This window comes from Ptychodera flava, chromosome 8, assembly GCF_041260155.1.
Source record: "Ptychodera flava strain L36383 chromosome 8, AS_Pfla_20210202, whole genome shotgun sequence".
In the NCBI taxonomy this organism is placed as follows: domain Eukaryota; kingdom Metazoa; phylum Hemichordata; class Enteropneusta; family Ptychoderidae; genus Ptychodera; species Ptychodera flava.
The window spans coordinates 39,160,635-39,184,795 of record NC_091935.1 but is presented as its reverse complement, the minus strand read 5'-3'; the positions used below and the strand labels follow the sequence as shown (position 1 = coordinate 39,184,795).

Sequence of the window (24,161 nt, the reverse complement as noted above, 5' to 3'; positions counted from 1 at the left end):
CTGTGTTGGTAACACCAGTTACATTGGTTGTGATATCTCTGCTTTTAGGATGAATAGAGGAACCAGACCAACAGACTTGTTCAAAGGATCTCTGCCAATTATCATTGCATTGGTTCACAAAGAGAACGTCACTGAAGAGTCAGAGTTTAGAAAGGTAAGTTGATAACGTGACTGAGTTTATTGAAATTTAGTCTGTGCAACAGTTGACAGAACATTGACAATTGTAATAGTTTTAGGTATACCGTGTCTTCATAGGCTCAACTTACATTTGTTGTGTAAGTTATTCTGTCTTGTAATCGTTGTGAAATTTACACTTGTGTAATTGTTGTGAAATTTACACTAGTGTAATTGTTGTGAAATTTACACTTGTGTAATTGTTGTGAAATTTACACAAGTACTTGTTGTGAAATTTACACTTGTGTAACTGTTGTGAAATTTACAGTTGTGTAACTGTAATTGTTGTGAAATTTACACATTCAAGTAATTGTTGTGAAATTCACAGTTGTGTAATTTATGCTGACTTAGTTGCAGTGATTATGTGTCTACAGTAGACAAGTAATTTGCAGAAAATCTTAATCACACTGTGTAAAGAAAATTAATTTTTGTATAAATTTGTATTTTTGTAGAGTCAGCAGATATAATTATGCCATCTCACATTAATATACTTGTCAGTATTTTGTTGCTGTGGCTGTACAATTTATTTTAAAACTGAACATAAAGTGGTCAGAGAGTGTCTTTATACAAGATCACGTGTTGCCATCTATTGGAAGACACAGTCAACGCAAAATGTTATAAAATTCACTTTTATAGCTGTGACTTGGACGATGCTGAGTTATGCATTTATATTCATTTCCATATTGAAAGTAGTCATTATTTGTAGCCCGGGTTTCTGCCCCAGAACAAATACATTGTAGATAGTTAAGTGTTGCTATGATAATATAAGGTTTTCACAAAATACCGGGATTTATGTCCGAGTACATCGTGCAGCGGAGGTATTGTCCGAGACGCGTAGCGTTGAGGACAATACCGTAGCGTACGATGTACGAGGACATAAATCCTGGTATTTTGTCAATAACCTTATTATTATACACCTTTTTAGTCCAACTTTACTTGAAAAAAGTCGAAATTTAGGCATTTTTGGATGCTTCTGCACTGAGCAATCGCGAGCAGACTTGGAACGCGTTCAACGCGTCCGCTAAGTACAGTGCACAGAATGAAATTTCAACTCGCGCTGCGCAGTGCGCGTGGTAGAAATTTTACGTCAGCAGCATAATTTCACTCAAATTCACCGGTTTTGGACTGACCCTGATTTACTTTGTGAAGTACTGAATGTTAAGAAGTATTAATTGTTGTAAAAATGTAAAATATTCTCTTCTTTTTCCTCGCATTGACGTAAAGGTGTTTTGAGGTCAAAGGTCAAATAGCGTCCAATAACGCCTAAAGTTATTGTACTCCGCGTCAAAGTTATTGGACTCCGCGTCCTCTGATACCGAAAGTTACTGTACGACGAAACTCCATAGGTTACAGACGTAGGTGTATAATAATGGATTGTACTTTCCAACTCATTTAATTAGTTTTAAGGTGGTTGGAAAGGCTATTTTTGCACCAATTCTTTTCTCAGAGTTAATGTCTAGTTTCAAGTGTTAGAATCAAGATATTTAGTTCAAATTTTTAGGATAACTCCCTTAGTTAATATTTTCTCCAAAGAATATAAAAATTGTATATTTGCAGCCATGGTTTTGAAATATGACACCAGTAAATATTAAAATTTAATTTTTCATTTTTTTTTACATATTTGAATTTAATAATAATTGGATAGTATTAATATTACCAAATTAGTTATAAATATGTTGACACTATTTATTGTAAGATTTGTACGGCAGGATTTGTAAATAAAATTTGTTTTTATGATTTTACATGGGTTTATATATCAAAAAATTATTAAAAATTCTTTCAAATTTCAAAATGTGATATTTCAAAAAGTACTTCAAATACAGGAAAATTGTGCCGTACAAATCTTATCTGTAACCTTGTTAATAGGCTGTAAAAATTCCATGTCCATATCTCATTTCAAAGTTGGATTAAATTGGTATACAATTATGTAGGAAAACTGTTATTCTGTCAAAAATGTTGAAAACAAGCCATATTTGCACCCCTCTTTTGATGTCATAGAGCAGTTTTTTTGGTTAATCTCACTTTTGACACCTCTTTGACACTCAAAGAATCTAAAAATGCATTTACAATAGCAGTCACTCACTCTGAATGCCAGCACCGCCTTGTCAAACTTTCCTGAAAAACAGCAAATAATGACTTTCCCTTGTCAAACATTTTATGAAAAGCTAGGGGACCTCTACCATAGTTAATACACTAAGGACTCCCCAACTTCTTCTTATTTGGTCAGTTTTTCAGAAGTTTTAACAGACTATAACTCTGCAATGCCTTTGTGCCCAAATGTCTAGTTTTTTTTATTCCACAGAGAATGTTGACTACTTTTATATTTTAATAGTTTTGTTGAAATTTATAACTGACGCTCTAGCCTTTCCAACCACCTTAAGTTTGTGAATAATTGATCTTCTTGTAGCATTTCAATGGAAAATAGTTTTGTTCATATAAATGTATTGCAGGATATTTTCACTCTTTTGATGTGAGTCAATGCCAACATACAATCATAAATTTATCAGAACTTTTTTTTTGTAATATTTTGTGATATTGATCTATAAAAAAGTAATAATCAAACAATTCAGTCATTGTAACATTACAATGAATGGTGAAATTATTTGTATCATGGACAAGAATCTCATTTGCTCTAAGTGATTCAATTGGAAAATGAATACAAAAATTAATAAGAATTTGAATGCTAGAAATAATTATTACCTTTGATGTACTATAGTAATTGTTATTCTGATTGTAAAATACATCAGTATTACTATTTTCTCCCTAAGTCATTTACAGAAGCTAAGTGTTTGACTCTTCAAGATAGCCTGCATATCAGTGTAATTTCCAATGTAATTGTTGATAACTGAATTTCAGTCTGGACAAGAATTCTCTTGTCAACAATAACACTGCATTTTGGACAATTTATGTTGTGTTTGCAAGGCTAATACCCTGTTTATCAGCATACTTTTGGGAGAAGAAGTAAAGAAATGCACTCAATCAATGAGAATGAAAACATAGCAAATATCAAAAGTTACATATTATTGTCTGCATAATGTATTTTGATATAATGCACTCTCTGTTCTGTCTGTGAGGCAGTGTTCATATGTTCAGCTCATTGCCACACAGTCCAATGCTACACAGTACAGCACAATGCATCACACACTGAAGTGTCGCCATATATAGATGTGCATATCAGCACACTGCAGTACAGCTACATGCAGTACATAATGTCATGAATATTGCAAAAATAAGACCATACCCAACTTATGATTGGAATCAGTGCTAGTCCTGGGGTACCTTTCATGTTGAGTAATTGCAAACTTATCCCCTAGAATAATATTAAATTGCACAGCTTCAAGTTGGCAGGGGCCCAGTAATTGTCAGTTTTGGCATGGCAACCAAGATATGTTGCAGTCATGAAGAAAGATAGTAAGAGAGCCATGAAGCGATGAAAAAATCATAACCATGGTTTAGAATTTACTGTTTTGAAAATCATTTAAAGATTCAGATGTTTTAGTAATGAACTGACTATGATGTTTATTTGCAGGTATTAACATCAGTTGCCTATGCGCTCTATAATAAAGTGATTGTTGCAACACTAGATGTTGATGAATTCCGGCGTGGGCAGCTCAGTTTGTACCTGTGGAATACAGAAGATGGGTCATAGGTGAGTAAGAGAAATCCTTCTATCAATACACCTGTAGATTCAGAGTCTTGGCAATACAATGGTTGTGTGAATTGATAATGGATAATGCAAAGATGATTGAGAAAGCTGACAATATTGTTGATTGTGTGCACATCTCAGCATGAGGTGGAATGTGATCTGTGAAATAAACATTTGTTTGTGGAATAAATCTTTCATCTTGCCCCATCGTGCTCTGTCATGTTGGCTGCATAATGATCAGGTCAAGTATTGCTTCTTGTTATTCTGGCATTTTACCAACTCTTTCAATGAAGCTTGGGAATTCCTGTGTAGTTTTGTGGTTTACGTGTTCTCAGTGTTGGAAATGAAGAAGTCACGATTTGGTCAACTTTTACCTACATTCATAACTTGTTGAATGAATTGAGTATTCCATTGTGTCATCACAGGAAAACAGGTTGAAGTGAAGTTGGTTGTACTTTTTCCTGAGTGAAAACAAAATCCAAAGTATTTTGAAAATTTTATTGTCAATACTTCAGGCAGCCGGGATACCTAGTAGGTGATTGATAAACTTTGAAATAACTTGAAACAAGATGTAGTGAGCCAAAAAGGGCAGTATGGGTCTTAATGGCTTGTTTTAATTTGCCATCATCACTAGTGATGGATTATCACAATTTAATGCCAGTCGACCAATCAGCAGTGAGTTAGCATGGTACTGTGTAATGTAGATAACAGTGTCATTGGACTGCCAACCAATCAGCAGTGAGTTAAGATGACACTTTGTTGTTAATGACTGTTTCTATTTCACTAAAGTGACCCCTAAAAGAGGAAGTATGAGAAGTAAATTTCAGGCATCCCATCATTTTATGGGGAATAACATCTTCATAGGGATCTGTATATCAAGTATTGCTAGCATAATTGTGCTTTGGTGGACTTCATACAACTCCTTCAATTTTATGTTTGTAAAGCTTTAATGGTTGATGATATGATTATATAGCAACAAAACATTTCAAGAAATTCTACTTGAAATTCCTGTATTGTCAAACTTCTATTCATCATCTGTTATACAGTGGTATCAGAAGATTTGAAAAGTGGGAACATGGCAGATCAGATGAAATTTTTTGCATTTCATGGTAAACAAGTCTTCTCCATGTTTTAATGACAACAAATTTTTCCTGACGTTTCTTTTTTGCTCTGATAGAGTTTGCGAAAAGAATCTTAGCAAACTGACATTTTTGTTCAAGCAAATCTGGTAACATTACCTGTCAAACTGACAGAAAATAGAGTTTTGGAGTTTTGTTTACTTTGTCAGTAATCTGTGACTTCTGATATATCCACTGTTTATGTTCTTTTTGAATAAGTGCATTTCTTTTTTACTTTGTTCGGGATACTGTAGTACTTTGAACCCAACACAGTGAATAATCTATATCTGCAATCACAGTCCCTTATCATCATAGCGGTGAATAATGACATCAGTGTTTTATAGGATTAACCCGTTATCAAGATTGACATTGATTGGCAGGGCTCGATATACTTACTGGTGTGTGTAAAGTTTGAAAAAATTCATTAACATTCTGCAGCAATTTTAAAAATATCAAGAAAATGTGTTCTCAGTTGAGCAAAAATATGTACAATATAGAAATTTTGATAGTTCCATGGTATTTTTATGTTATAGATTATAATACAACTTTATATTGGTGCTACTGTGTAATGACATTGATATGGCAGAAATGACTGTGCGATAGCTCTATAAAGTGTACATCTAATTTTTTTAGTGTAATATCATTAGAAATTAAAAGCTGTACAGAAGTTTGTGATGGTGTTTGGCAGTGAAACGGAATTATAAAATACAAAACACTAGTCAAAATTTGACTGGGGTTTGTCAGTCAATTGAGGACAGGTAGTCCTGAATTGGAATGTGATACAAATGAGTTTACTGTTGTCAATGAAAGAGATGGGATTATATGATAACTGTCAGGTGTATCAAGAGGTCATGACCCTTGTGCACACTGAACTCAAGTAGATACAGGTAGTGTATGACGCAGTTATGTAGCAATACTGGCTGATATCTTATTATGGATTATGGGTATGATCAACTTTACTGCAGGCATGTTTCAACCTGTTGTACGCCAGGGTTTTTTGTACTGTTTAATCTTTGATGAAATCTGCTGTGTGTACAAGCTGTCACATGGATCTGTGCAGAAATCGTAGTTTATATCAAATGTTCTATTCATTCATGAAAAGTCTGCGATCCCTTGCAAGATATGTGAACTCAGGGTTATAAAGGATTGACCATGTTAAACACTTGTATGTGGCCTTGAGTAAAGTTTGGCATGGTCAGTGAAAATTCTTCAAGTTTGAATACCTGGCAATTGTGTCTTGATAAGACAAAATACCAGGTATTCTGCATGATAGTATTGATATGTGAATTGATACATACAAGGTCAGTTAGGATGTACATGTCATTGAGTAGAAATAAATCTTTCTTGGAAATTCACTGTGCATAGCTGATTGTTTCTCCAAGATATCTCACCAAACATCACATTTCTGTCTAACATCACATTTCTGTCTAACCTTTTCGTGTTGGAGGCAATTTATGCTGCCATCTGTGTGACATTTGAGTTAGTTCAAAAATAGCAAGCAAATCAAATGTTTTTACAAATATATTCACTATTCTTTAAGTATGAAAGTTGTCTTTGCATGTTCCAAAGATGCTGTTGAGATTGCCTGATGATTGTGTATATGGAAAAAAACAAAAATCTTGACCTTGAATTCCAAATTACTATGATGTAGAGAGTCTGATACAACCATAGGTTTGCATGTCATCATGTAAAATTGTTTTGTCTTTATTCAAAATAATGCCACATTCCATTATTAATATACAAAAGAAAATATTCGTCACTCTGAAATTTTTTGAGATATAAATTGTATGCACAGAACAGCCTCAGCTAAATTGATATTGTGTTACCAATCATGTATGGTTGAAACTACAGAAATCACTTCACAATGGAATTGACTGCAAGTTGCTGTAATAAAGACATCTTCAAAAAGACTAAAGAGATTGCCAAAATTTCTGTCGGTAACAGTCAAAGTTGAATGCAAAATTATGTTAAGTAGCAGACTTGTACTCTGATTAAGGCCATTGTTAGAGAAGTATGAGCAAGACAATGGTATGACCTACTGCTACATGTATTATAATAGACCTACTGCTACATGTATTATAATAGACCTACTGCTACATGTATTATAATAATACTTTGTATTTGGCACTTGTATGCAGCAAAATCAGGAGAAGTTGAAAATAGTATGAATAACAATTGTTACAATTGATTAAGAATGACAAAAATGAATGTTACTTTCAAAATAAATACTAGTACCATATATCACACAGAGCAGTAAAAGTTCACACAGTTAGTGAACAAATAGACATGCTTGATTTCACAAAGAAACTGACCTGGATGACATTTAATGCTAGTACAGATACACGTGACTGAACTTGAACAAAACTTAAACAGATACATTCACAAAATCAAGGAGTTCAAATGAATACTTGTCAGTTTAAAAGTTTGTTATCAGTTTATAAATCTTGATCCTGGCCACATTGAATTAGTGTTAATCAGAAAACTGGGAAAAAGATATCAGTGACATTATTTTCATTTGCTTGATTTCAATGAAGTGAGTGTTGATTGACAATTAAGAAACAAAATATATCCAAGACGAAAATAAAACAAAACAAAACATGTACACATTTAGGACATTGCAACAACCTAATTCCATACTAAAACTGAATGAACTTTGACCCAGTAAATTTTTGTGTTTGAGTATCATAACGTCCTACTAATAATTTATTATTCATAGATACTTTAAATTTGAATGACTATCAACTCCCATGGTTTGTTTTGTAATGCCTACTCATGTATACGGCAGTCTTTAGTAAAACTGTACAGACATTTCACTTGTCAGATAATCTGATTCAAATATTTCTCGTGAAACCTACACTCAGACATCCCATGGCATTTTAATTACGGTATTTCTAAATATTAACATTTTAAAATTGTGTACTTTAAAAATATTCCACAGAAAGTTGCCATTGGACCGGTGTTATTTATTTCCTTCTCCATGTCAAGGTTTTGAGTAAAACATCCTTCACAGGCATGGGCTCTAGACCTCATCAGTTTTTAGATAGGACTGTTTTATCTGTAGGAACTCTCATGAATATTTAGTGATACAATGTACCAGGTACCAGCAATCTTTGCTATCCATTGCTATGATCACACATCTGATATGGCAAAGATAGAAATTTGTGTGTACATAACTCTTGTGACGTTGTTTTAGCTCATTTATATGAAAGATGAATATTGGCATTTTGCAAGAACTTGCTGTGCATGCAGTCATTGCAGCAACACATCCGATAAACAGAAAACTTTTTCAGTATTCTTACATTTTTATTCCTTGTAAAATGGACTTGGGGTAAATGTGAAATCGTTGTAGGGTAAATCATGTGATTTCAGAGATTTCACAGTGCATTGTTTTTGAATTGCAAGTATTTTCAAAAAAATATTGAGGAATTACATCTACAGATTTCAGAGAATACTTGTCCATGAAATCTTACCACAACTGTTGTCTTTGCTCATCAGTGCTGTTAAAGTTGGTGTCAAATGAAGACATTTTTGTAGAATAAGGAGACAAGGTGTTCCAGTTATTAGAATATCTGTGTATTATTCCAGTGTTTGATTTTATGGTTCAAAGTTTTTGTGGACTGCTCAGTGTTGTGGATCTCACTCACAAGACCCCTACCCCCAGATTTCTGCAGTTTTATACTGTCTCTCACGTATGTTTGTCTTTTGGCCGCCGTGGCACAGAAGTCCAGGAATCATGAAAACAGAGGGAATGTCATTCTTTGATAATAGGCAAACTACCACATTGAATTTGTTTATGTGCTTTAATTGTTTTGAAATATCTAAAACCAGAAATATTATATTTTTACTACAATTTGATCATTTAAGAGAACAAAATCTTTGCAATCTGCATTTGAAGTTCAACAAATTTAGAGAAAAAACTATTCAGCAACAATGATGTATTTAAAAATGAAACCATGTATATACCCTTCCACTATTGACCTCAAGTTAAGTCCATAAAAGCAGCCCATAACTCCATTTCTCAGTGAGTACTCTGCATGTTTTAGCTACTCTTCAACAATTCCCATTGACATTCAGACTTGCTAATGCAAGCATAGCTTCAAAATGGAAGGAGAGAATTTTAGAAAATATGGCTGTGTTTATATGATATTTGACTTTCAACAGTGTTTGTGTCAGTGTCTCTTTGTGTATAGCTGTAGTCTTTGTTACCACGGCAATGCATGAATTACACCTTTACAAAGTATAGGAATTGTTTACACTTTTACTTCAGAATTTTCAAGATTTTTATCAAAAAATCAACATGCAGAGTGAGATATTTAATGCTTTCTCTTTCTTCACAATACTGTCAGTAACATAATAACCATGAATGTTTGGTCATGTTTCTTAGAATCTAAGGTCAGTGTTTTACCAGGAAACACTGCTGTTATTACTGGAAATCAGATAAAGACAGGTCAAAGTACCGCCAACGGAAATGAAAGCTGATGAAAAATGTTTTTAATAAATTTTTTTTTTTCAAATAGCATAAATGCCTGACTCCAAATATATGCATAATGTATGAACTGTAATTTAACCCAAGGATATCTTCTGTTTCCAGAGAACACATCTGATATATCTGAAGACACTGTACCATCTCTGTATGTATATCCACGGTTGTGTATGGTGAACTGGTCTGACCACCGGAGAGCAGCTTTCTATCCGCCTGTCAGCGAGTTCAAACTTGTTTCCAAGACAGATACAGCTGTGTCTTTCAATAAAGATGACATTTTGAGGTTTGCTAAAAGAGTGCTTGAGAGTAATGACGTCATGCTTAAAACAGAACATTTCTAGATTTCTTTGATTCTCTTGAGACTGACACTAGAAGTAAATAATGTCTGTTACAAGCATTGATAACAGTCTATCACAGTCTGGACTGCCTATGAAGCATTAATGTGCATTTTCCTTGCAATACATGGGTACTCAGACTATACTTCCTTGTTTGTTTATTTATTTACTTTACCAGGAAACGTTCACTCAATTTTCATTTGTAAAATTTAATTTGCAATCGTAAAGTGCAATGACACACCAAGACTCATCTTTACACTTGACATTGCATCTACTTTCAGTACTGTTGTGATTCAGAGAAGTCTGTAAGTCGGCCATTTTTGCTTTCACTGGGTCTGTCAATTCACATATAGCTGTATTTCCATCAGATCTTTGTATTTCCTGAGAGAGTTTGATTTCCTTTAAGTTTTTATGGTTCCCTTGTTGACTTGTATGAATATTTATTTTATTCAAGACATTTTTCAGTTTTTGCAATATATTGCTTTCCATTACCATGGCAAAACACAAAGGATGCATTTGTCATTGTTTTTCTACTGAGTATAGATAGATATTTACTGTTGTTCTACAAAAAAACAACAAACATTGATATATTTTGAAATTATAGAACCTGTCAACAATGACACAGGTGCTGGTAATGAAAACGATTCAGTAATTGGTAATTTTTTGATAAAATTATCCTGAAAAATGCACCTTTGCAAGATTAAAATATTTTTTATTTAAACTATTGTCAGACTCATGTGTCTGTATAAATTCTTTGATATGTTTGGTGACTATCTAATAGTGATACCGAGTTGTCAGCATCAATGTCTTAGAGTTTAATGATTTGAAGGAAAGTATGGTTCAGTTAAAGATATTGTCCATGACATCAGTTCATCAAATTGTATCCTGGACGTGGCCGTGAAAGTGATACTCTATTGCATAAGCAGATGGGGAAGTTGGCCTTCACTGGTGCGCCCTCAAACAGTCCTTTGGGGCAAATCAGGAAGTTGATTGATATGTCCCGTCGACAACAGTTCCTCATATACCAAAACTTGTGTCACCGAAAGTAGGGCCATATAAAAGGCAGCTTATCACCTGAGCAGCTATGTAATCACGTTTTGAGTTCCTGAAAAAGTACTGTACACCAGAAAGCGCTAAACTTCACTTTGATCTCAATGTTACTGCAGTGACTAGTGTACTTGTGTGCTATGTACCGAGCTCGAAAGCTCTAACGTTTGTTGAGACACAAGGTTTACAGCGATCAGGAAACTTGTCCTGAAAATTCACAAACCTGTAATACTTTCTAAAACTCAAAGTGCCGTGGTAATTACGGGAGCCAAAGAAAATACTGTTGGTGGGAAGAAATACCGGGAGACGGTTAGAGCATAGGGGTAGCGGCACAGACTGTGTCACATCAGGGTGCTACCTGCATTGTCAGAGGCACGACAGAACAAGCGACAGGCATAGTCTGACAGGTGATCATTCGCACGGCTTTGAATTTTGAACACAAGACATACATCACTTTCAAAAGGATCCAGAAACTTCGATATTTAAACACATTCACGTAATGTTAAACGCTGTCAATTGTAATTCCGAATGGATGAAATAAAGTAGTTTTGTCGGGATTCATACCCTTTGAATTACGCACACGCTTACCAACAAGTCCCAATGGTACTACAGACAGAGAGGGTTCAACTGTCTGTGGTTTAACTGTTGAATACTATGACAAGAATTATTTCTTTTCTCTGCTAACATGTCTGACACTGTCGTTGGAATTTATGCTTTTGCGTCAGATTACACACAGGTGTGAATCAAACTAGATATTTTAATCCTTTGTTCAATTAACTGTACGAAATGTAGCAAGACAACAATTTAAAGTATCCGCAATTCCATTAAACCACCCACAACTCCTAAGTTTGACGCAATTCACCGGGAGAGGCGCCGGAATCTTGTTCGTTCCTGTATAGAGAAAGAGAAAGGGATAAGTGTTTATAAGCGAAGCGCGCTTAAGCGGTCGACGACCTTGCCCTGAACCGAGGACAGCACAAGGAGTTTTAAGACGTCGGATGGTGCGGTGACGTCTCGGTACAAAGGCGGACAGGGGAAGTGCGTATTCTGTGGTTGCACATCATACTTTGATGTAACGCTTACAACAAGACTACCTGCCTCATAATGCAACTTGCATGTCTGCACGTCGTAAAGGTGCGGAGTCAAACCTGTAACGGCTTTTCCGGAATGTTGTTTATATTTAGGTTTCCATGGGGCGAGAGTAAATATTGTCCAGACAGTTTAATACCTGAAATACGAATGGGGGAGGTCTGGTTGCCTACGTGTTCTTACTATGTGGCCAATTTACGGTCGATCTTGTTTACGTTTTGACTACTTATTTGGGGGTTTCCATTTTATTTTCTGAAGTTCAGCTGAATGAAACCATAAGCTCAACGCATTTTAGGTTTCGAACCAGAGTGATAAAACTGATAAGTTCAAGGTAAATATACTCAGTGAAACCTTCGATACTGCCCGCAAACGTGCATTTTATTGCATTGACTCGGCCTAACAAAGATATAACCCTGTAAAATTACCCAGTGTCGGTACATGGGATATCATTCGATTCACCTCTACTGGGACTGTAACCTTGAAATGGCATAGAAAAGCCACCTTCTTGCCGCTCTTCGTAACTTTAAGGAGGCCATTCGTCTGAGCTTAAAGGCACTGTTCGCGATCCCTGGGATTGTCTTTGTTCTAGTCTGTGGGAAGATTATGGAGGTGTGATGGCCTTTTGTTTTCCATTGAAATTATCAGATGGGTAAATTTTCTGATGCCAACACATGCCTTTAAGCATCTTTTCTCTAAATGATGACATGACCCAAACTTTCTCATCGAAATATCTTGATAAATAAGACAAAACAACATGTCCTAGCATTGATCGCGTTTATTGAGACAGATGTTACAAACAACGTTCAGTTTCGACTCGGTCCGGCTCTCTTTGATGGTAGGTGCCCAAAATATAAATGCCCGCCTGAGTCGGCAGACGGAAAGAGAACAACGGGCATTAGAGTAGTTTAGACATAAATAATTACGACCAAAAGCTGTCGGCTTCTTTAACATCAAACTCTATATCTATCTTTTACAGCCCACAACATATTGCAATAGTCTATCTACGACCTTGAAACAATTTCAAATTTGATTAAATAGACAAGAGAACGTGAAAACAAAAAGTGACTGACCGCATGCAACATGTGTCCCACTTCTTTAATGACTAGTCTGACAAGTTTCACCAGCATGCGGCGATGTGGCAGATGTCTGAAACAAACCTTCTCTGAACATAGACAGACAGATAGATAGATAGATAGATAGATAGATAGATAGATAGATAGATAGATAGATAGGGATCTTATACATACATACAGACATACACATCTGATACATACATACATACATACATACATACATACATACATACATACATACATACATACATACATACATACATGTGCATACATACATACATACATACATACATACATACATACATACATACATACATACATACATACATACGTACATATGCAATGGCGATAGAGTATAGACACTTAATAAGCCATACATGTAATTATTATATATATATATATATTTATCATTATTTACAGAGTCATAGAAACTATAGCCACCGTCATCAAATCACGTGTGTATTTGAATCATGATATGTACCATTTTAAACACTGACATATCCATTACATTATCAGAATGGTATGCCCTAATTCGAATTCGTTTCAGTTTTTTATATCACACAACGGCCTCCAATGCTGAAGTTGCGATTACCCGCAACCACAGGCACCGCCGTAGTTGACAGCGAGACACCGCGGTACTTGACAGCGAGACACCGCGTACTGGCAGCGAGACACCGCGGTACTTGGCAGCGAGACACCGCGGTACTTGGCAGCGAGGCACCGTTGTGGTTGACAGCGCTTTTAGTTTTGTTGTAGCACTGTCAACTGTACGGGGGTACCTGTGCCCGAAACCGCACAATGCTGAACTGCATCATGAACTGCTGAAAGTGAGATTCACTGAGTTGTGATGGGTCAATGCCAAGTAATACACTTTCATTTCAAATTAAAATAGAAAACGGTGAAAGCGTTTCCACTCCTCGGTCACTAGAAGTCAGGTCATGTGTATTTCGGTAAAACCCGGTGATTATGAATTTCGATATGTTTTTGCACTGTCTAAGTTGACTAAGGAATATCATTTAGAATTTTTGGATTCAAATTTTCAGCGTTTTAACATGTGGATATTAATATATCCATTCAGCGCTTGGGTTACCCTTTTTTTGTTTCCCTATCGTTATAGGAACTATATGCACACATGCGTAGAGACAACACTGGCTGGTACAGCCGATTACATTTTAATATTGTATCTTCATAATAATTAGGTTGTAATGCGCATGTCCGCATATCAGTAACGCTATTTCATCTCTGTTGTCTGTTGACGATAGCTTTGAGTAACCTTGGTGTCCATTCCACTATCAACGCATAACAGTTGTCGGATTGCCGCGGGCGTCTCGGCTGCAAAGTATTAGGTTCATTTTGCACTCCATGATGGTTTTGCCATCGATATCATTATCGCCAACTCGACCGGATTACTCGTTACTATATAACTTACCCTTCATCTTTCATTCAGTTTTTCCGGTGGTGGATAGTGGAACTTATGCATAGCCGAACTGTGTGACAGATCACATAACTTTTAAGGCCCAACATCTCGTTAATAGAATCAGGGACATCCAATTGCAACAAATTCGTTCATAGCGATTTCTTTACGGACGGAAACGAATTTTTTTCTTCATATAGGGGGAGTTTTTCTCATACCAGGCAGGTTAAGTTCATTCCTTTGTTCACCAAGCTAATCGCAAACAAAAATCCAGTGGGTGGACAGGCAGCGTTATTCGACTTTTATCTTGAGTTTGCGAATAGGGAGAGGTTTTAGTGTAAAATTGTGTCTAAAACATTGAGCAGTGGGGAGTTCTGCTAGTGAAGAGGGGGTGGGCAAGGGGATAGATTTGTTGAATGGGAGAGCACGGGAAAACTAGTGGGCGGATGAAAATGATCAAAGTCATGACGGGGGGGGGGGGTGGCGAACGACTCCCACGTCCTCCTCCAAATTTTGATTTCTTTAATGTGTAAGTATAGCATTGACATTTACAGACACCTTTTTTATTATAATATCTCAAAACCAGTAAATTGACTGCCCCTGTAAACTTTCGGAATGCATTATTTCATGGTTGCTTGTATCACAAATATACTGAACCCAGATATTGCTTTTGTATGTACACTGTACACAAGTTTTGTACTTGATTGTAAACGTATTTAAAAAGCAATTCTCAACAAATGGTCGCTTGCATTCAAAACAATATTAAGCTTATTATTTGTATTCAGGGATTATACGCTTACATGTCAGACAACTAAGTAGATCAGGTATCCAATGTCCAATAAAATTTAACGTCCTTACAGAGTGCATAGTTTATGAGAGGGTAGAACAGCGTTAATTATTTTCGGAAGGGTTTATTCAGTTTCAAACTTTCAAAGATGGTGACCGACTTACCAAAAGTATCCGACTCGAATATATCAGTTAGAAATTCACAGTACATATTGACTTTTAGCAAATCTTTCGGAGTTCTGCAAACAAATCCCACTTTTCATGTCATTCGTTAACAACGACCTCAGTGCAGTGCTTTGTCCAGTCGTCCATCCTTTCAACCATGTGACCTGACTGCCGTGTGGGGAAGGTCAACGTTCAATTACAAACTGCAGGTCGGACAATGAATGGACGACATACTAATGACACTGAAGAAGAAGCTGTTGGTTGCAATAGACAGTTTTATTTGCTAATTCGTCCAAAATATACGATGAATCGAACAATTTCTGAGTTGGAAGCATTTAGCAGAAGTTGCAAGATTTTACATTCGAAAGTCTCAATGGAACTCACACCGACATATACCATGGCGATAAGTAACCCTCATATAAGTGCAGACTTAACATGATTTACTAACCTTGACCCGTTTCTTCTGGTCTAGAGTATATATTTCACGATTGACCGTCAATCGGTATTCATACTGACTAAGTCAGTGTACTTTGCATAGACACAAGTCGTCAAATCAGCGGCAGCGGCGATTCTTGAGAAATTGTAACCGTAGATGTAAATATTGTCATACGCCATGCCAACACATTTTGAACCAAACTGAAGTTGTAGGGGAAAATAATGCCAATTCGTAGCTGCCCTCCTTCTACGATTTGAACAATTTCCCTTCTAGCCAATATTGTTTTCTCACCCCTCTCCCTGTCAGGAAATCTCCCCGCTTCCTTATCCTGCACCAAAAAACTCTCTCCACTACAAAAGTTCCAACAGAATGAATACATTTCTTCATTACGAAATTTGCCGCATGCTATTCCTTTGCCCATCGGCAAACTCTCGAAACGACAGAATCATACTCCCTATTCGTCCAAAATTTGCCTTTTTTCAAATTGCTTGCTTATCAGCAGAATGACATTTCCCCACCCGCGAAATAATAAAGATTGAAGATTGAAGGAGAAACTACCAGCCCGCCCACAGAAATGGAAAAAATTGCCCGTCCGTTCGCGTTCCCCGCCCGCTGGTACAGATCATACAGTTTTCACCGGCCTGCCAAGAAATCTCTTATCGGTCGCCTTGTCGACTGTCCCTGACTAAAGTTAACGTTTGTGATACAAGTGTTGTTATGAACTTTGGCTCACCCATGCTTACACTTTCGTAGTCCCAGTGGTTTGAATACCATGTGATAAATGGCAAACCAAAATATCGATAGACCTTGATCAATATAAAAATATTACATCGGATACCTGAGTTTAACTACAGATACTGAACACAGAGATACATGTTGCGGTTTTCGGGTCACCGTGATAGAAATTGATGACCCATCAATGATCCGTGGTAATTTTGAAAAATGCAAGTTGTAAAATGTAAGAGAATTAGAGAACAGAACGAATACATTACGAAAGTCAAATATTTAACCAAACAAAAACCTGCCAGATTGATCAATATTTATCCTTATCGTTTTCGTGAAATTGTTTTAACGTCTGCAGCTTGAGTGTAAATGTTACCACTCACATTCCGTACGTAAGTTGACCATCATATTAGGGCATGTAACAAGCACGTTCGAAGTATTGAAAACTTTCCTTGCTTATATTCGGAGCATGAATATTTTCCTGTGATAATTGTACATGTAAAATGGTTTTAATCCGAGAAGAACGAGCTGTCACAAACCGAAGTCTTCTTTTATGCATGTTTTTATAAGTTTGTTAAGACTCTCCCCTGTCTCAGTCTATCCCACATGCACTAGTACTGTACTATACTCTAGCAATATTGTTCTTTTACTTAAGATTATTGAGAATGCCCATTTGAATTCTTGCAAGTTACAAATACTCTGTAAATTTCCTCAATAGTCTGCAGTCTTGTAAAAATTAGTTATAGTGCTATGGGTTCAGCTGTTTATGAAAACTTCACAGAATGCGTCCGTAATAATATTTCGGTTTTCAGGTCTTCACCCTTAATCCTTCGATATAACCTGTGGACAGGTGAATTGTATGGCCTAACATTGTTACTTTGCTTCCAAGATCCATTCCAGATACTTAAAAAGGTAAAACCTTCTCCCATCAATGCAGGAAAGACTGGACAGCGATATGATTTTAGTGTAATGAGAGTGTTTTGCTTGTCACCGAAAAAAGGGGGAAAACTTTGCGGGTTTGTCAAAGCGATCACATCCACTCCTGTGTCTCATACTGACTCAAGATACTGAAATATACACGGGTTAGTTTTTGAATCTTGTATCAAAAGTAATCTATATAATTGATTCTCTGAGAACAAAGTTACACGTCGTGCTAAAAAGTAGGGAAAAGGGATGTTTTTCTTTTACTCAGGCCTTTGGAAGACTTCTTTTCCGATCGGGTGGAATGTTATCAAGGTTACACGGACGATATGAAGTGTAGCTCTGTGATTCTCGAAGAGAAATGACGGTACGTGTCCTACCACTGTCAGTACCGCTGATATCATAACGTCATGGTGACATGACAAATATCATGGAAACATGTTTCAAAAGTTGTTTCTTCAGTTTGTGATGTCATCGATTCAAAGTAAATTTCAAAAGGTTAAAAAGGTGCGTTTTTATCCACCTTCACGGAAGTGAATATCCGGTGGTTCTAACACCATTGTTCTTTTACATTACCTCCGCGTCTGTAACCTTCAAAACGCTTATGTCCTGGGTTCCACAGTCATCAAATTTTACGATTTAGGCCGCAAAAACTCATCGTTTCGACCCCTAAGCCTGCACTATCGTTACGAGGTGTCCAGTAGACCTTCGATTGAAACAAATTTTGTAAGACACAGAAAGTTTCAAACTGAAAAGGTTTCACGATCTTGTGACGTGACTAGTCGGCGAATTTTGTTCATATTGGCGTATTCGATTACTGACTGCTGTAGTCGGTGGTCACGGCGGTAAGATCGTGTCGTAAATTTTGTAAAGGACTGTATTTCTATCAAAGTGGCCGCCGGGCCGGCCGATTCGCTGACATAGTAGCGCCATGACCACCCCACACTGACCAGTGGTGACCTATTTGGACTGGCAGAATTGTAAAATCAACTGGGAAATGTTTGGTGCATGAAGTGTATTTTTTGTTAGTTCTGTTTGAGTTTCGAAATTTACTGAACTTTTGGTTTTCATCATAGTTTGCTGAAAGTTTGCTAACATCAGAATGAGTATCCATACTGTAAGTCGACCCAGATCCAGCCAATCTTTCCCGAGTAATTTATAGTGAAGGGGTGATCTGTTCAACTAAGCTCTGTATCACAGACACGTATTGTATTGTGCAGAAAATAGCTTACTTAAATCCAGGGCAGTCATTTATCGCTCATGACTACCCGCTAGAAATATTCCCCCTGGATTCTGAAAGTTGAAAATACTCGTCCAAAAATAAGGTCTCGAGTGTGCGATGGTTCGGAAGAGCACGATTTCAGGCAATGATAAGTTTTAAAATGCAGACTTTTTAGCTTTGGTTTGAAGGTCAGTATTACAAAACATGAATTATTACTCACTGCTCAAACTCAAAACGCTCCTTTCAGACACGGTCCCTCCACCGTGGGACCGTGTTTCAGAATAAACTGTATATTGCACAAAATTTGCATTTTAAATCTGACTGTGCCAATTTTAATGAAGTTTACGGCTCATCTTATGGCCTAAGTCCAATAATAGTGAGTGAATTTCAGCTTACGCGCGTGTAATTATATTTGAAGCCTCAGTTTTTGTTAATTGCGTCATCGTTACAAAAGTTGGATAGAAACTCACGTGTTACTCACTGTCTTTAGTTTCGTGTATGGTGATTCAACCAAATATTAAAAATACGCGGGATGTATTGAGTTTCATGAATACAGTTGACTGTTGTTACTGCAATATTTTGCAAGCAAAGAGATAGGGCGAAATGATGTTCTTGTTGTTTAACACTCCCGACACGGGGCCATACGCTGATGCGTACAGGGGAAAATGTTGTGAAAGCAATGAACATGAAAAATAAACTCTGCCGATTCTGGGTAAAGAAACTACAAATAAGTTGACGTAAAATTGCAGAGAAAGCGGGCTAAAAGTTTTCACTTTTGTTGCTGAATACTGTGCCCGGGGTATCTTTATTATGCTATAAAGGCAAGGTCACTCACACGAATGATTCGTTACTGGTACTGCCAGGTCCTGCAACATATCGTGACACACCGGCATGTGTCACCCATCTTTTACTATAGGCTTTTCAATACTCATGGTTCTAGCGGCGACTGGACTCACGAGTCTTTCCCCGTCACTGTGAGTTTCGCGGGACCGACTGAGTCATCATAAGGAACCCACCGCAGCTTATATACCCCGTCTAAATATAGAACTAAAGCCCCGGAAAAGTGCGATTCCGATGATTAACTGTATTCGTACTCAGGTACTCAGACACAGTCGTTCTCCCACGCTTATCGGATTCTGTTTGAACTCTGAACCTTTGTAACTCCATATATGGAGCAAGAGCGGAATCCTGCTTCTCGCACGTCGCCGTATTGTCATTTGCATTGACGTCAACGAGCTAATTGAATATTCATGTCATGCATTATTAATCGTATTTATTTACTGTATCCGTGACGACGGCGATGTGAACTTCTCGCTCGGACCCGGTGAACTGAGCGCTGGCAAGGGCTTTCAGCAGCGTTTATATAGGGAGCTAAAAATAGAACGGCAGCTGATTGGTCGAGCGGGCTCATAGGAATGAAGCGGTAAAAGATGTTTTCTCTACTCGGCATGGAATTTGTATTCTGGATAAAAGGCAATCGGGTCAGTTCTCAGCAAAGTATCGTCTTGTAAGCATCGTATTTGACAGTCGTCGCATACATTGCTATATTTTGTCAATAATGTCAACAACATTCGGAATGGAGAGTCCGCCATTCAGCAGCGCTCTCGGAGATTCAGCCGATATTATCAACGTAAGTTAATAACGATTTAATATTTTCTGCTTTTGCACTGTGCATGAGAGTTGTCTATATAGTTGTCGCTTATGACGTGATGACACATGAATCTTGTAGCCGTGTAAAAATTATATTTCAATGGAATATATCACAAGTTTGCAAACATTGCCGTTAACATTAACAGAAGTAGGCTGGCAGGCCGATATTTTGATACGCGCACATTTTATATCGGCGTGCCGTTATTTCGATTTGACGATGCAACATGTGTGTATCGGATGATTGCCAATTATGAGACTTTGACAGGATGAGGAAGTTCCATCCACTGTAAATAAAGTTTCATCAAATGAGCATCCGGGTAATGCTTTCTAACTCGCTTCATAGTTAAATTTTCTGCAAAACTAGATGATACACACTGAAAAGTTGGCATTTTCATGCAAGTTTCGCAAAAGGTCTGCGTCTATGTAATGTGATATGAGCTAGGTTCCGGAACTTTGTTTAGTTTATGGCTCTATGCAAATCACTTTCTTTAATTGGAAGAGCAAATGTGACGTAATCTAATTGACTTTGGTGATATGTGAAAGTAAAACAATTGACCTAACACTGCAAACGTTACAATAGCCACTGCCTCAAAATCAACTTTTTTTGCTGTATGGACGAAAGTTGTCATCATACTTTAATATCTGTTTTCATTTGCCCATCATTGCAGGTCTGGCAAGATGTTGAGAGTTTTCTGTATGGAGATTTCAACTTGCAATCCCAGGCTGATCACTCCAGATATGAAGCTAGAAGTCCCGGTGCGTCGAGCACGTCGACCACCACCAGTGGATCAGGGTCGGGAATCGATACGACCGAAATATGCTACAAAGATCTCCTAGATCTCGACTTCATTCTCAATAACAGCGTTGTTGAAGAGAGATCTCTTTATCCAGACGTCAAAGTGAAACAGGAACAGCTGGATGATCTATGCATTCCAGACTTCAGTTCAGCTTTCACAGATATCCCGGACATTTCAATGGAAAATTTCGCAATGTCATCTTCCAAGCCCATATTCGCACAGAAAGAATATACAGAGTTGCAAGCACCAAATCAAAAGCACGTTTACACCGCAAGCAACGGCTGCTTCCCAGTACACATGCCAGCCGGCCATCTCTCACCGCCAGCATCGCCAGAGAGTGGACTCATGGAACCACCACTCAAATATTTCAAACAGGAACCACTGTCGCTTCAAATGCCACCAGCCCAACATCAAGCAGCAACACGCCATCCGATGACGCCCCCATCGTCACCACTGTTGGACTTGCTCATGAATTCAACGGCAGCGACGAACGACAGACTCGCTCTTCAACCAACCACACCGACAACCACAAAAAGGAAAGGCAGGCGTAGCTGGGGTCGCAAACGCACAGCCAGTCACACATGCACGTATGAAGGTTGCAGCAAAACGTACACCAAAAGTTCTCATCTTAAAGCCCACCTGAGGACTCACACCGGCGAGAAGCCTTATCATTGCACATGGAAGGGCTGCGGTTGGAAGTTCGCGAGATCTGACGAACTCACGCGTCATTATCGCAAGCACACGGGAGATCGCCCATTCCAGTGCCGTCTCTGCGAACGTGCTTTCTCGCGGTCCGACCATCTGTCGCTCCATATGAAGAGACACATGTAAAAAATCTCAGCTTCTATGAACAGTAAGAGACTATAGCTCGATCACTGCCACAAGTAGGGCAGACCTCGTGGTCTCCACTGCTATGCTACATCCACTGCTGGCTGGTGGAAGATGGCACAACGTGGACCATTCTAGTATGATTCCAGATAATCACTATCGGAGGGGGTTTGTCGAACAGTACTCGGCTGTTTCTGAAAGAACATTACAATCCGCAGCTCATGAACTTTACGAACAATGCTCTAGATAAAGAAATCAATATGTATATTTGATGATATGAAAATAGTGCCTCTTTATTACTGCATGCTTGAGAATGTAATACGGATTTGAATTATTTACCAAGGAACTTTTTTACAAAAAAAGTAGTGCAACTTTTTTATCTAGATGTAAATATCAGTCCACCTATCGCCCTTCCATCATGTGTACATACTATAGTGCAATTGCGACGAATATGTATTTGAAATATTCGCTATTTCTCTGAAAGAGATTTGGAAATTGCAATCTGTGAATTTTTCAAGTTGACAATTATCTTCTATCCCTTTCTTACTTTTCGTCTTTTGAAAACCAAGGTCTGGTTTTGTGTGCCATTCAAGGCAACCAGAAGCAAAGTATGAAAGAGATAGTTTTCAAAGTTGGTTTGGGTTTAATCAAAACAATCCGCGGCCTCTTTTATTATGAAATATTGTTCTTTTTGTTATTTCAACATCATTCAGTTGAAATACATTGTACAGATGTTTTATATTTATGTACAGTATATATCTATATTCATTTTATTACAGAAGAAATTAAAAGAAACGTCTTAAAATTCAAGAATTGGCATGTCTTGTCATGTTATGAGCGTGTGAATGTGTGTGTCAGTGAAGAGCTGTTCAAAAACCTCCAAAATGAAAGGAAAGTATCTGAAAGCATTGAAAGCAGCGGGAGGTCTCACTCAGACCTTGAACTTACAACGTCACCCCCCACCAAATGTGTAAATTAGCCCCTAGATTATGTCCTCATTACGAAGTTATGAAAGCCGTTTGTGTAAACCACCTTGTTCTCACCATGCCATTTTACTCTTCCCACGGTTTAGAAAATTGTCTTTTGTGTGCGTTTCATGTTGTGAATACACAAAACAATGCGAAATTTTCTTACAAATCCCTCATTCAGAGACTTGCTTCACCCCTAAATATACAATTGGTGAATGTTTCGGTAGAATTCGTCAAGAATAACGATGGTCATCTTCTATCAGATTAACCAAACAGCAAACTTCTTCACCCTGCATTCGACAACAGTAAGAGTAGTAGTATCTCAAATGTATCCAGGCAACTTATAACAACACCGTCAATGGGATTTCACTACAGTAAAAATGCCTTAAAAACATATGTATTTCGACTTCATTTTCCGAAAATTAACCGGCGAATCTCACGATAAGTTATAGGCCTACATTTGTTAATTAAGCTTATCTTGTCAGAATCGATCTCTTATGCCAGCACTATAATATCAATATGCTAAATCCTCTGAAATCCTTTCTGTAAAGACTGACTTCTTTTCTCAACTCTTTCGGTGTACAGTTAGGTCAACAGATTATTCCATGGTTATCGACAATCACGAGATTTTGTTGACATCCGTACAGTGGACGGTTCTTTGCTCAAATAAATTGTCCAGGAGAGTACAAAAGAGTTGTTGTAAAGTACGCTCTTTCCGTCCTTCGCATCTTTTGAAGTGTGTAGTCTCCCCAAGACTTCACTGTTTTTGAAACGTTCGGAATTTGAAACAGGCATTTTATCATCGACATTAAATATGGCCACTACTTCCCTCGCTAAAGTTAATGTATGCGACAATAATTATTTATAGCCTAACAGTTTACTTTTTGCACCTAGAGAGTCATCAAGAGCTAAACTATTTATAGCTGTGTATGTGTAGTTACGCTAAAATTGTCCATAGTCATTGCTTCAACAAGGGAGATTATCTAGCATACTTTAATTTGCCCAAATGTGATAATTGTAACCCTCACGACGGTGTAACGGAGGTTTTGGAAAAGAACAGAAGGCAGCGACATCAAAACGTAGGTGCCTTCGGCCTTCCATCGACCGTAGCGATAAGCATGTAGAGGGCGCTAGTGAATAGAACAGTCTCTAGCATTCTCGATTGTTCGCATCAAGTCTTTTACGCCCACGCATGAATCAGCAAAAATGGCTTTTCACATGTAAAGATCCTTCTTGAATTTTCTGGCGGACATTTCCAAAATTGACAACCTACGTAAGACAAACGA

General features: G+C 37.5%; 2 protein-coding genes across 2 annotated transcripts in view; both read left to right on the top strand.

Moving 5' to 3' along the window:
• The window catches only part of LOC139139298 (uncharacterized), a 36,031-nt gene extending 25,554 nt beyond the window's left edge, over positions 1-10,477 (top strand). The window contains exons 18-20 of the mRNA XM_070708173.1: positions 49-154; positions 3,704-3,823; positions 9,530-10,477. Coding sequence (XP_070564274.1) covers positions 49-154; positions 3,704-3,823 — 226 coding nt within the window. The 3' untranslated portion in view covers positions 9,530-10,477. The remainder of the gene's footprint in view (positions 1-48; positions 155-3,703; positions 3,824-9,529) is intronic.
• A 9,241-nt stretch (positions 10,478-19,718) lies between these two features.
• Positions 19,719-22,720, top strand: LOC139139294 (Krueppel-like factor 6). The gene is made up of 2 exons (XM_070708167.1): positions 19,719-20,262; positions 20,951-22,720. The coding sequence occupies exons 1-2, from the start codon at positions 20,191-20,193 to the stop codon at positions 21,908-21,910; spliced, it is 1,032 nt and encodes a 343-aa protein (XP_070564268.1). The 5' UTR covers positions 19,719-20,190; the 3' UTR covers positions 21,911-22,720.
• Positions 22,721-24,161: the final 1,441 nt, after the last annotated feature.

What these genes read in the sequence shown, in the direction of transcription:
- LOC139139294 (XM_070708167.1), top strand. Translation starts at nt 20,191, where the DNA reads ATGTCAACAACATTCGGAATGGAGAGTCCGCCATTCAGCAGCGCTCTC. An exon ending in ATTCAGCCGATATTATCAAC is followed by an intron (nt 20,263 to 20,950) that starts GTAAGTTAATAA and finishes CCATCATTGCAG; the next exon opens with GTCTGGCAAGATGTTGAGAG.